At 41.9% G+C, this 13,668-nt stretch overlaps 1 protein-coding gene across 2 annotated transcripts; it reads right to left on the minus strand.

Moving 5' to 3' along the window:
• Positions 1 to 6,280: 6,280 nt before the first annotated feature.
• On the minus strand, positions 6,281 to 13,442 carry LOC124268408 (tyrosinase-like protein). 2 transcript variants are annotated; one of them, XM_046703378.1, is made up of 4 exons: positions 13,319 to 13,442; positions 9,968 to 10,201; positions 8,388 to 8,503; positions 6,281 to 7,593 (listed from the first exon to the last, which is right to left on the minus strand). In XM_046703378.1, exons 2-4 carry the CDS (start codon positions 10,199 to 10,201, stop codon positions 6,462 to 6,464), a joined length of 1,482 nt encoding a protein of 493 aa, XP_046559334.1. In that variant the 5' UTR covers positions 13,319 to 13,442; the 3' UTR covers positions 6,281 to 6,461. The 2 variants fall into 2 exon arrangements, with proteins under 2 accessions (XP_046559334.1, XP_046559333.1); XM_046703377.1 differs by lacking the exon at positions 13,319 to 13,442 and having other exon boundaries at positions 9,968 to 10,306.
• Positions 13,443 to 13,668: the final 226 nt, after the last annotated feature.

The raw sequence follows: 13,668 nt of genomic DNA on the forward strand, positions 1-13,668 counted from the left end.
GTCCACGTTGTATTTGCCAGTATTCCAGCTATCTGTAAATAATCGATTCTGGACCGGTCATTGTTATCATGAGCATCGATCTGTGCAATTTGGTAACGCTGACATTCAAGAACCAAGTCAGCAAGCTGAACAAACATCGGTAGCTGAAAAACAATTTAATCTTTTCTTCACAGAAACAGGCTATCAGAAAAATATTTCACGGAGTACGTAACATTTTTAAGTATTTCAATACAGCATCTTAATATACTTACCTTGTGACTGGAGTAACACTGAATTGAAGTTTAATTCATTCCAGTAATCAAACACTCACTCCTGGGTTGTGTCCTGTCCGACTGGTTGTGTCCTGTCCGACTGAGCATTATCTTGGTCACCCCCGGGCGGTGCTCACACTATTAACCACTGGTTTGTCTGGTATCTCGTTCTATCAAGACACGAGCATTGGTTAACCTTGTGGCGGATCATGGTTTCAGCGATATCCGTCATCACAGAAGTGTACACTGTGTGAAAGTAATTCTTGAAGTCTTGGGTTAGTGATTGATTGAAACTAGAATCATTATTATCATCATCCTTCCTCAGAGGAAAGCAATAATGTTTTTGCCCAGAAAATATTTCTCACAAGCATCTTGTCCCATGCCCTTCCGACCCAGGCCTTCCATGGTTGATTTTACAGGGGCTTCATCTGGTTTACCATTGCTTTGGTTTTGGGACTGTCGTGTGACTGCTTTTGATTGACGGTGTTTTCCAAGTAACATGGGTCGTTCTACAATTCATCCATTTAAATAATATTCTCAGAAATGTGCCTTCATGTCTGAGAATTACATCGCAGATCTGATATATTTACGACCCTGGGGGGAGATATTGTACTGATATCAGCAGATGTTTCACCGTAAGTCATTTTCCAGTTTGCAAAATTTAGGTTTGCTTACTGTCTATATAACTAGGTGACGAGTGGTGTATGTGACATGGGGACACGTGGTATTCGTGACTTGATGACACGTGGTATTCGTGACTTGGTGACACGTGGTATTCGTGACTTGATGACACGTGGTATTCGTGACTTGAGGACACGAGGTATTCGTGACATGGTGACAAGTGGTATTCGTGACTTGAGACGACTATTCGTGACTTGGTGACACGAGGTATTCGTGACTTGGTGACACGTGGTATATTTGACTTGATGACACGTGGTATTCGTGACTTGATGAGACGTGGTATTCGTGACTTGATGACACGTTGTATTCGTGACTTGAGGACACGAGGTATTCATACCTTAATGACATGAGGTATTCGTGACTTGATGTCACGTGGTATTCGTGACTAGGCGACACGTGTTGCCACTAAAAGCATCCTCCTCACTAAGAGGAAATCAGTGATGTGTCTGTAACCATTTGTGCTGGAAGATAATTCTCACAAGCATGGAGGGTGTGATCGCGGAGGGGTCATGATGGAGGGTGTGAAACGTGACTTGGTAAAACATCTTATAAGTCACTTGGTGACAGGTAGTATGGCGGCTTCTGAGTCCTCTTTACCGAGATAATCATGAGACAGGTGAGGCAGAATTTGAATTGTACGTCACCTTCATCTTTATGTGGCTATTTTCATTTTGCAGCAGTGCAGAGTTTAGACTACGATCAATAGGCTTGCTCGCATTATGGACTTAAAAATATGGCATGACATATCGGAATAAACTGCTGCAGCTGAATACAATGTTTGAAGCGTCGGTAAAATATTAGCCAAGGTGCCCCTGAGGGCAGAGGTTGTGATGGTGGCTATGTCGTGGTGGAGGTTATCGGGGAGGGTGATTGTCGATATGTCATGGTGGAGATGACATGATGAAGGGTGATGGTGGATATGTCATGGTGAAGATGTGATGGTAGAGGTGTGATGGTGCAGGGGTGATGCGGAGGGCGATGGAGATGTCATGATGGAGGGCGATAGTGATGTGATGGTGGAGGGTCATGGTGGCGGGTGACGGTGGAGATGTGATGGTGGAGGGTGATTGTGGAGAGGTCATGGTGCTGGTGATGGTAGAGATCTCATGGTGTAGATGTCATGGTGGAGGGTGATGTTGGAGATGTCATGGTTGAGGGTGATGATAGAGGTGTCATGGTGGAGAGGTGATGTGGAGATGTCATGGTTGAGTGTGATTGTGGAGAGGTCATGGTTGAAGGTGATGATTGAGATGTCATGGTGGAGGGGTGATGTTGGAGATGTCATGGTTGAGGTGATTGGTTGAGGGGTGATTGTGGAGATGTCATGGTGGATGTGGGGAAGGGATAATGATGGAGATGTCATGGTGTAGGGGTGATGTTGGAGATGTCATGGTAGAGATGTCATGGGGAAGGGATAATGGTGGAGATGTCATGGTGGAGGGGTGATGTTGGAGATGTCATGGTAGAGATGTCATGGGGAAGGGATAATGGTGGAGATGTCATGGTGGAGGGGTGATGTTGGAGATGTCATGGTAGAGATGCCATGGGGAAGGGGTGATGCTGGAGATGTCATGGTGGAGGGTGATGTTGGAGGGGGTGATAGTGAAAGGTGATAGCGGAGGGGTGATGGTTGAGGGGGATGGTGATGTCATCTGCATGGTGGAGCGATTGTGGAGATGTCATGTGGAGATGTAATGGTTGAGGGTGAGGTGATGGTGGAGGGTGATGTAGGGGAGGGGATAGTAGAGCAGTGATGGGGGAGGGAATGTGTGGAGATGTCAAGGTGGAGGGGATGGTGTAAAAGGGACGGTGGAGATGTTTTTGGGGTGTGTGATGGTGGAGCAGTGATCGTGGAGGGGGATGTGGAGATGTCAACGTTGAGGGGGAGAGGGTGGGTGGTGATGGGGTGATGATGGAAGAATGGTGGGGTGGTGGTGAAGGGATGATAGTGGTGCAGATGTTGCAGGGGTGGGTATGGTGGAGTAGGCGATGGAAAATAGATTGATGAAGGTGGGGTAATAGTGGCAAGTGGTTGATCTTACAGATGTTACAGAGATAGTGATTATGTCTCGGGCGGATTGCGATTGTGGGGACGACGGGGGCGAGATTTCGTCAATCTTACTGACATTTTTGGATACTTGGCATGTACTTGGAAGGTATGACATACACATCAGGCAACGCCCGAGGAAATGTATATGTATTTATCCGGAAGGACATCCAAATATAACTGACTCAGTTATTTGCGGGGGTTTTCAGATTCGATAATTGTACAACTATATGCAACGTAGATGATTAGACAATGGTAAACCAGCATGAAGTGTATCATGCATATTCCCGTGTGATGTAAGTGTAACAACTGTTGCTGGATATGTTACACATGTTTGATATTTGTGTACGATTTTATGCAATATGTTACACATGTTCATGTTTGATATTTGTGTGAGATGTTATGCAATGTGTTACACATGTTCTACACATGTTCAAGTTTGATATTTGTGTGAGATGTTACGCAATATGCTACACATATTCATGTTTGATATTTGTGTGAGATGTTATGCAATGTGTTACACATGTTCTACACATGTTCAAGTTTGATATTTGTGTGAGATGTTATGCAATATGTTACACATGTTAATGCAATATATTACACCTGTTCGTATATATTTGTCACATGTTTATGTTTGATATTTGTGTGAAATGTTATGCAATATATTACATATGTTATATATTCACATGTTCTACACATGTTTATGTTTGATAGTTGTGTAAGATGTAATGCAATATATTACACCTGTTCAATATATTTGATATTTGTGAGATGAGATGTAATGCAATATATGTACACATGTTCATGTTTGATATTTGTGTGTGTGAAATGTTATGCAATGTTACACATGTTCATATTTGACATTTGTGTGAGATGTTATGCAATATGTTACATATGTTCATTATGTTACACATGTTCATGTTTGATTTGTGTGAGATGTTATGCACATATATTACACATGTTCATGTTTGATGTTATTATGTTACACATGTTCATATTTGACATGTGTGAGATGTTATGCAGTATGTTACACATGTTCATGATATTTTGTGTGAGATGTTGTGCAATATGTTTACATGTTCATGTTGTGTTATGCAGTATGTTACACATGTTCATATTTGACATTTGTGTGAGATGTTATGCAGTATGTTACACATGTTCATATTTGATATTTGTGTGAGATGTTGTGCAATATGTTATACATGTTCATGTTTGACATTTGTGTGAGATGTTATGCAGTATGTTACATATATATGTTCATGATGTTGTTGTGCATATGTTATATGTTCATGTTTGACATTTGTGTGAGATGTTATGCAGTATGTTACACATGTATGTTACACATGTTCATATTTGATATTTGTGTGAGATGTTGTGCAATATGTTATACATGTTCATGTTTGACATTTGTGTGAGATGTTATGCAGTATGTTACACATGTTCATATTTGACATTTGTGTGAGATGTTGTGCAATATGTTATACATGTTCATGTTTGACATTTGTGTGAGATGTTATGCAGTATGTTACACATGTTCATATTTGACATTTGTGTGAGATGTTATGTCACACATGTTCATGTTACATTTGTTTGAAATGTTATGCATGTTCATGTTTGATATTTGTGTGAGATGTTGTGCAATATGTTATACATGTTCATGTTTGATAGATGTTATGCAGTATGTTACATGTTCATATTTGATATTTGTGTGAGATGTTATGCAATATGTCACACATGTTCATGTTATGTTGTTCATGTTTTACGTTCGCGTAACGTTTGCCAGATCGCGGATGTATAGTGGTGTTTTGGTTCATCTTTTAGATTCCTAGGTCCCGAGCCGCAAAGCCTGTCGTCGAGCTATGATCGGTCTGTGGGTCTGGACCCTGGCCAGAATAGGTTCCAATCAACACCGTCATGTCTGAGTAACTTGCGCGGTGATCTGGTCGTCAATATCCGTGCTATATTGTGCATCGCCATACCTTTTTCTAAGTGGACGTGTACTCATACTTTCAATGCCTGATTTTATAGATGATCGTGACACCAAGTTTATGTGTGATATCTGTGAGGTGATGTACACAAGTACACGTTTGAAGGACGATCCTACAAATACATTTGGTTATGACTGTGTAAGGGTGCGGATACACAGTCATCGTAAAGATGAGAAAGCCACAATAACTCGGTGCGCCTAGTGGCAGCAAGAGTTGTATACTCCCCAGGGAGTTGAGATTGCTAATACGATGTGCAGTTGATATTGACATCTTATGATCGAGTGAAAAAATACCAGCGCCTTGAGCATGCACTAGTGCGTGGATATGTGCGCTATATAAATATCCTATAATAATAATAATAATAATAATAATAATAATAATAATAATACATATAGGTCTGAAGGTCAACACTACAAATGTGTGTGTGGTTACTTAGTAGATGTGGAAAGGTAAACAGGTTCAAAAGTCGCATCTACAAGTTAGTGTTCGACAACCTTTCAGCTTGTCCCGCCCCCTCGCCTCCAAAACAAGGCGGGGCGGTGGGGTAGCCTAATGGTTAAAGCGTTGGCTCGTCACGCCAAAGACCCGGGTTCGAATCCCCACATGGGTACAATGTGTGAAGCCCATTTCTGGTGTCCCCCGCCGTAATGTTGCTGGAATATTGCTAAAAGCGGCGTAAAACCAAACACAGTCAGTCCAAAACAAGGAAGAAGTATAAACAGAAACAGTACAGTGTGTAAACGGTTTTGCGTATTTGCCAGTTCTTACGATCAATCGGGGGAGTGTTCCTTACTGCCATGTGGTAGGAAGGCATCCACATATAATCATATAGACGTTTGGAAATGATATTGTTGTGGTCAGAAATATTGGTTATTCGTTTCATCTCTCATATTCTTCTCTTTCAGATTCAGTGCTATACTCTTGTCATTCTCTCAACAAACAAAGCTTCTCTCAAACATCATTTATTAGGAATATACATGTATAATATATATATCTGCAAAAAATCAACAACTTATTTCTACGTAAGACCACCAATCTTTGGAACTAGCAGGAACAATAAATATGTATTTACATCTCCGAGGTTTTTGGCAACATTATGATTTTGATGGAATAATACTTCCACCGTGTCTATCAAGTATATGTGGTCTGTCTTCATACCAAAATAACGTGAGTTTCCGAGTACTCAACAACGTTTTGTGAGTTTTGGCCTTGGGTGCTAATATCCTTGACTGCATTACCCTGACTTATGTGTGTCCATTGCTGATGTACATGTGACAAGAGCGGTAGTGGAAAGGTATCTGATAACTAGAACATAGCATAACAAAGACCATTTATTTTCCAGGTACTGTACATTCAAACATTTACTATGAAATAACACGAAAATAATTTTTTCCATATGATACTTCAAGGTTAATATTGTCCAATTTTGAGCATAACTGTCGTGAAAAGAAAAGTAGGCCGAATATGACAGACATGAAACCATACAGCAATTGATTACTTCCCAAACTGACCAAAGCCGAACTGACCACCACCACCGCGACCGAAGTTTCCTCCCTGACCCCCGGGCATTGGACCCCCTTGCATAGGACCCCCTTGCATAGGACCCCCTTGCATGGGACCCATTCCACCGAAGCCGTTACCGCCCTGAGGGCGTCCGAACTGATTGCCTTGGGGTCCGAACTGAGGGTTGCCTTGGATACCGAATTGAGGTCCTCCGGGTTGTCCGCCAAAGTTACGCTGGCCGCCAGGTGGTCCGCCGAAATTGCCCTGTTGTGGGCCCCCAAACTGATTTGGGTTCCTGAAGGTATTGAAACCATTCATCGCTCCTGGGCCGTTGTTCTGATTAAATCCTCCTATGTTTCCACCGAACATGTTTCCAAGATTACCCAAGTTTCCGACTTGACCAATATTACCCAGCATTCCCATCAGACCATTGAAAAAGTTGTTGCTTTGGGTTACCCGTGTTGTGCTCGTGCATCTACTAGAACGAGCCTCGCAGGTCATGTGACGTCCACAGTCAGCGTTCGTCCTGCAACGAGGGACACGGTGACACTGAAGCACTCTTGTGCTGAAGAAGTCGTTCTGACCGTCGATGTTTCTCAAGGAGCCCAGTCTCATTGCCCTGAAGGGACCGTGGGCGCTCTCGCCCCAGTCACGTGGCCAATCACGTTGGACGTTGACGGTACCACGACTCTTTTGTTCGTCTCTGAACCACTCGTAGATGCAGTCCACAAACGTATGATGGAACCAGAAGATGGGGTCGTATGCAGCCGTCTCAATCTGACCCATGTGGCCGCCGACGTGGACATGGACGTGGTTGTGGACCTCTTCCACGTTGGAGGAGACATGGCCGTTAGGGAATGAAACTTCTCCCAGGGTTCCCTGTGACAGGATGTTCTCGATGTCGGCCATGTTCAGTGGCCTTCCACGCTGGCCTGCATCGCGGGTCAGGCGTCCGACAGGCGTCGTCCAACCAGCACCCGGGCCGGAGGTGACTGGGCCGTTACCGTTGCCGAAGAGTGCCTCTGTCCACGTTGAAGATTCTGCGAAGTTGTCAGGTTCCAGAGTGCTGTCCCAGAAACACATGCTCACCGTCGGCTCGTACATCCGTAGCATCTTCTCATACCTGGTGTTTAAAACAGACAACATTGCATTGTGGTATACATGATAGTATGTTTATGAAGCTGGATGTGGAACATATCGAACACAACATGAAAACAACATCGAGGCTCTCCCACAATGTAGACTTGGAGACGAATTATTTCAAACTTCATTTGTGAACACTTTCTAAAATTTTGTCAAGATCAAGATCTAAATCAACAATGTTCTGTTTGTTTTGGGTTCAAGAGGCAACCAAACCGCAGCGATCTCGCTCGACCGGGCTAGTGTCCTCGCTAAATTGTGTCACAATTCTATGTATCCAAAGCTTCCCAGACTTGTCAACCCTCTCAGCTGCGCCCCAGTAAGACTTAGACTTTTGTTGCAAATATCAATTAGGTTCGCTGTATTCACAATAGTACATAGTTACTCGATCGCCGGTTGCCAAAGGCGACGCCATGATTATAGACACTAAAAGTAATATCCACTTGACCCTACATATTTGAATCTCCATCTGTATCTGACCCCAAAAGATAGAGTTTCAATGCGGCCCATTATATAATTATGTATATCACAGGTAATGAGACTTCTTTCCTTATGAGTACTTATGAGTGTTTATGCTTAAAGATATTGTCAAAGTTTTACACTAGCTGCCCATTACCGAGTCCAGACCAACACTAATCTGTCGGTTTGTCTGTAAAATATTTTCAGCTATTAAACAGCTCTCTCCATAAAGTGAAAGCTGTCTCAACACGAGAACGTACAAACACAAGGTATCTGTCTTGCCCAAACACATGATGACACAGTTTAACAGCTACTTACAGGAACACGAAGACTCGGTGCCAAGGCAGAAATCCGGGCCCTCCATGAGCACCTGCGTTGACTTGAGGATGGGAGTGCAGGAATGCGAAACAATCGTGGACGTTTGGACGAAGACGCTGCAACACACGATAATCTCTCCTAATCTCATATAATCTCTTATTATAGCATTGTCATTATTTTTTTATATTGTTGTCATTCATGATTATTTGGTAAGTTTCAAGCCGAACACAATGTACATACAATGCGCCCTATTAGTGCAACCATGTTCACAGAAACAGCTATACATCGGGCAACCTACACTTAACGCCAAAAGAAACGTTACCCTCCTTCCTTAGTGACGGAGGTACCTATCGTTGTGCCCACGTTGTGATACGTGGACGTCCACTTCTTGGTCTATCTACGTTGACCCTAGTCTGTCTGAAGCCCTGAATAAGTCTTATAACCGTGATACGGTGGCATCCGAGGGCGTTGGCAACATCACTGTATGTCGATCCCATCTGCACCATCCCAATGGCGCTTTCTCTCTCTCCAGCTGTTAATCGTGGCGTATTTCTGGTACTTGTATATCATATCATGTATTCTAGGCTCTCTTTATACCCTACATGTGAAATGGAGGCAAATACTGCTTGAATATTGCTGCATATGTTACTTTGCAAGCAAAAATGTGAACAAAGATAATTTTGGATGTTCCTAAACATTTTTTCACAATATCAAAGACGCGTTTTACTTGTTTTTACTAACTTAATACAAATCAGCAGAAAATGTTTTCTGTTTTTTAAAAGACTGAAATCATAGGAATGATTATTTTACAATTTTACACACTCTACAACAGTTGTTTCTTGTTTTAATAGTTGAAATATGGTGAATTTAAATGGTTTATCTTTGTCTCAAATCAGAATTTTATTTCAACCTTTCTTTCGGACATCTGAATAACTGTTATTGGTTTATTTCGGCATGTTCGAAAATAGGACAATTTAACTCTTCTGAAAAAGATGCATTTCACCTAAATATGAATGCATTTGAGAATTTGTTTTCGTGATTTACATAAAGCTGTGTTGTTAAGCTTTCTTGTAAACTAATACCTTCTGACATATCTTTGATAGTTTTTAAGTAATTCATAAAGGTAGGAGGGTAACGTTTCTTTTGGCGTTTAGTGTATGTCTGAACTTATCTGGGACCTCGAGACAATAAACTATTTATCAAGCCATCAATGCGTCGACGCATATGCTTTTCAAGAAGTTAGTGGTTGGAGATTTCAATTTCTTGTATATATCTTGGATTTTGATATCAAGGTTTTTGGATCGATAACAATATGACAATACCTACAAACAACGGAGGTTACGCACAGTGTTGTTTGAGTGTATACCTCGTTAGGATGAGAAAGCCACAATAACTCGGTGCGCCTAGTGGCTGCAAGAGTTGTATACTCCCCAGGGAGTTGAGATTGATAATGCGATGTACCGTTGAGATTGACATCCAATGATCGAGGGAAAAATACCAGCGCCTTGAGCATGCACTAGTGCGTGGATATGTGCGCTATATAAATATCCTATAATATATTATACTTCTATTTTACTCACCGTGTCTGCCTTGGCGCGCCTGATCGCATTGAATATGTTGTCCAGATCTGACTGGGGGATGAGCCTGCAGTCCCTCCTGATACTCCTCTCACCCACGGGCCTCCTCATCAGGTAGTTGGCTAACGCCAACGCCTGTCTCACCCTTGGGGTGGCGAGCTGGAAGTTCGGCGCCTGGGGGTCAACTAACACTGACAATAACAGCGTGAAGAGCAGAGTCTGTAGTAGCGGCTTCATCTGGAATAGAGGAGGAATCATCAACACCCTTGCCATGTCATTTAATAGTGTGCCAGTATGTCGTATATCATAATGCATTTACATCCTACTGCATATGTCGTATGTCATATTGTGTTGACACCCTACTTCATATGCAGTACGTCACAAAGAATGGCAACGTATCCCACGCAAGATGTCATCAGTCGACTGATGTTTTTTTTCTGTTCGTTAGTTTTCATTGGGCAAAATGATGTCGAACGTTACTCGGAGAACGTGAAGTGTTCGGTTCCAAAGGCTAAACTAGTGTTGGCGATGATTCAGATTGTTCATTAGTAGTGATCGTATGATGGCCAGGATACTCTCTGACACAGGAACATTGTGAGCTCATGTTCAGAAGAACTGTCCGTGACAGTAGGACGTTTTTCTATAGACAGACATATAATGATCACGTGATACTAAGACATGGAAATGGAATTCGACATATTTCAAAGTATCCTGACAAGGTTTTATTCGGCTGTGAATTGTTCATCATAATGGATATTTGAGCCAATGTACTTACATCTGTGAAATGTTACGAGAGAACGAGAGTGTTACAGACAAATAACTTCAAAGTATATGAAGTGTTATTCCGGTTTTTCAATTACTGACTGACATTTGTTTGCATTCACATTTTGCACATACTGTAGGTTAAAACACGTTTATATCGGAAGATTTTAATGTAAATAATTCATAAAACATAACCGTTCGTCTTGGAATAGGTTTTAGCTTGACACTGTAGAAGTGAGTTGGTATAACACAGCAAGAGACAGTATTCCATGTTATATCATGGTGTGACGGCCTAATGTGGGAGGGGAGCCCGACGTCATGCAGGTCTCGGATTTTTACCATTTTGATAATATCCACGACTACATTTTTTAACTTAAAAACCTAGACAAATGCACATGGAAGAAACATCGTAAAACCTATGATATTTAACACCCATGCCGCCGTGCATAGTCATGTCATAATAAGGTTTGTATGTTTGTTTGATTAGTTTGACCCTTCTGGCGCACCATACAATGACTGCACATGGTAAGATTAAAGGCTGGCATCACGTGCATTACATGTACCTGTCATTAAGCAAATTTCAGGTTCCAATAAATTGTTTTTACAGCTCGATAACTCATTAACTAACAACTGCTCAAAGATGGCAAGTTATTGGTATGCGGAATGCTATAATGGGTTGTCGACCATAAAACATCAGCATATTAAGGACGTGTTCAGGGCGACCACGAGTGACACCAGGCAGGATACAGCCCTTCTCAGAATCACAAGACTTCACCCGTTCATGTCAACTGGCATGTCTACACCGTACTTTGTCCAACAGAACGGTCCGATACCGCCTATAAATGGTAGGGCATAGATGCCTTCGTAAGAGGCGACTAACGGGATCCGGTGGTCAGGCTCGCTGACTTGGTTGACACATGTCATGGTATCCCAATTGCGTAGATCAGTGCTCAATATGTTGATCACTGGATTGTCTGGATTATTTACAGACCACCTCCATATACCTGGAATATTGCTGAGTTCGGCAACCAACCAACCAGCCAGCGGCAGGGTATACAGCCAGACGACATAACCCCCAAAGCACAAAGCAGCATAACTAGCATGGTTGTCGTCACTGGAGTTTGATGTCCTGGCAATGGTCCCCTGGTTGGATTTCTATTGTTCATGACTGATGGCCAAGCTCGTGTTTAGCGCCGCCGAAACACTGCATATGCACAACGGAATGTCGTAGAGCAAGTTAAATATATTAATATAAAAAATGTGGGGTGTTGCGGTACTTTTCCCCATGTGTATATAATTATCTCAAATGGGGATTCGAACATACAGTTACAGCAATATTGCATGCCTCTAGGCAATGGACACGTTGCCATGGCTTGCACTCTAAAATTCGACTTCCATGTCAAAGCCAAGACCAAACTATCAACTTTTCATGATTCAGCATATATGGGACTAGAACGTCCTAAACAGCCAAAAGTATCACGTCTGAAACAGCTTATCAAAAACAAAAATATATCGGCTACAACTAAAACGGAGACGTCTTGGACCCAACTACAACAACAAATATAGCTACAACCGAAACGGTCTGACCTTGGTCGGAAATAACTCCAAGACATCGTGACCTAGACTAAACCGGAACTATTTTGGCCATAACTAGAATGTTAATACCTAAGACTAAAACAAAATGGAAACATCTTGGCCACAACTAAAACTCAAACTTCAACGTAATGTTCCTAAAACCGAAAAAATGAAATCCCGGTCCAATATCAGATGCATCCTGAGTAGGACACGGGAATATACGCCCTTCCAAGTGTTTGTGTCCTTCACTGTTCACTCATCGATGTTTTTCTGCACCATCACAGTGCACGTCTACACACTGTGCTGTATCACTCACAATGGGCGTTCCAGGATCCTTGTGGCAGTTTTATGGCGTCCTTTCAACTCGCGGGCTTGCATTGGCAACTAGGCACGGTTATTGCTCAGGTGGTAACGTGCATTTTGCACGCACAAATTACATTTCGGATAAAACTATGAATAATGGATAGAAAGGTTTGTACTGTACGTTTCTATATCTTCAATAATGTATGGAAAATTGTAAGTGCAATTTCGTTTATGTGAAATGTGTTAAAGTCAATTTGAAAACATCAGTTTCTAAACTGTTTCTAAATATACGCGACATTTGAAACAAGTTGCGGTATACAAATTCCATGGTTTGAGATATAAGGATCAGTTTCTTGCGTTGTTTCCGCATATGTGAAAAAAGATCCCATTCGTAAATCTGTAAACAAATGTAATTCATTTCTCCCAAAAAGATTGGGGACGGCTTGCTTTAAAAATTTCAGATTTTGATGAAAAACGTACATCGAAAGGTTCTTTACGTGCAAAAGGCCTGATGCCACATGACTAAAACATCCTTTAATCTATGCTTTCAGAAAAACAAATGATAAAATATGTTAAACGTCAGTGTGATCAAACAGAGTATACTTGTTTTACTTGCTTGATAATGTCATAAACTATAGAAACGAAAAAACGGACTGAAAAAGTTACCAGTGCAACAGTAAGACTGACATATAGTATTTAAAGTTATAGACTTACGTCTCACGCCATATGTTCCAGTCTGGTTAGAACTCCACCTAGCGGACAGAATTACCTGTCATTTCAGTGATGAAAGGTGACAGGGGTGCGCATTACTCGTGCCATACACTCGCATTGAGAGAGCTCCTGACAGTGACGACATGCCTCGAGGCGTACAGGTTTATGACTGCCTAACGTCGGCGATGTTACGAATATTTCGAATTGATTGCAATTACTGCTTTTTGTTTCAATTTGAAGAGAGAGTTGCGTAAGTAACTGATTAGAAAAAATTATATAAAGGTATGTGTGACGTTATTTAAGGACGAGTGCAATTCGTCACGGCCAACCATGTCGTTTGCCAACTGGTGTGA

The sequence above is a fragment of the Haliotis rubra genome, unplaced genomic scaffold (genome assembly GCF_003918875.1).
Source record: "Haliotis rubra isolate DU_JTF1 unplaced genomic scaffold, ASM391887v1 Scf138, whole genome shotgun sequence".
Classification (NCBI taxonomy): domain Eukaryota; kingdom Metazoa; phylum Mollusca; class Gastropoda; order Lepetellida; family Haliotidae; genus Haliotis; species Haliotis rubra.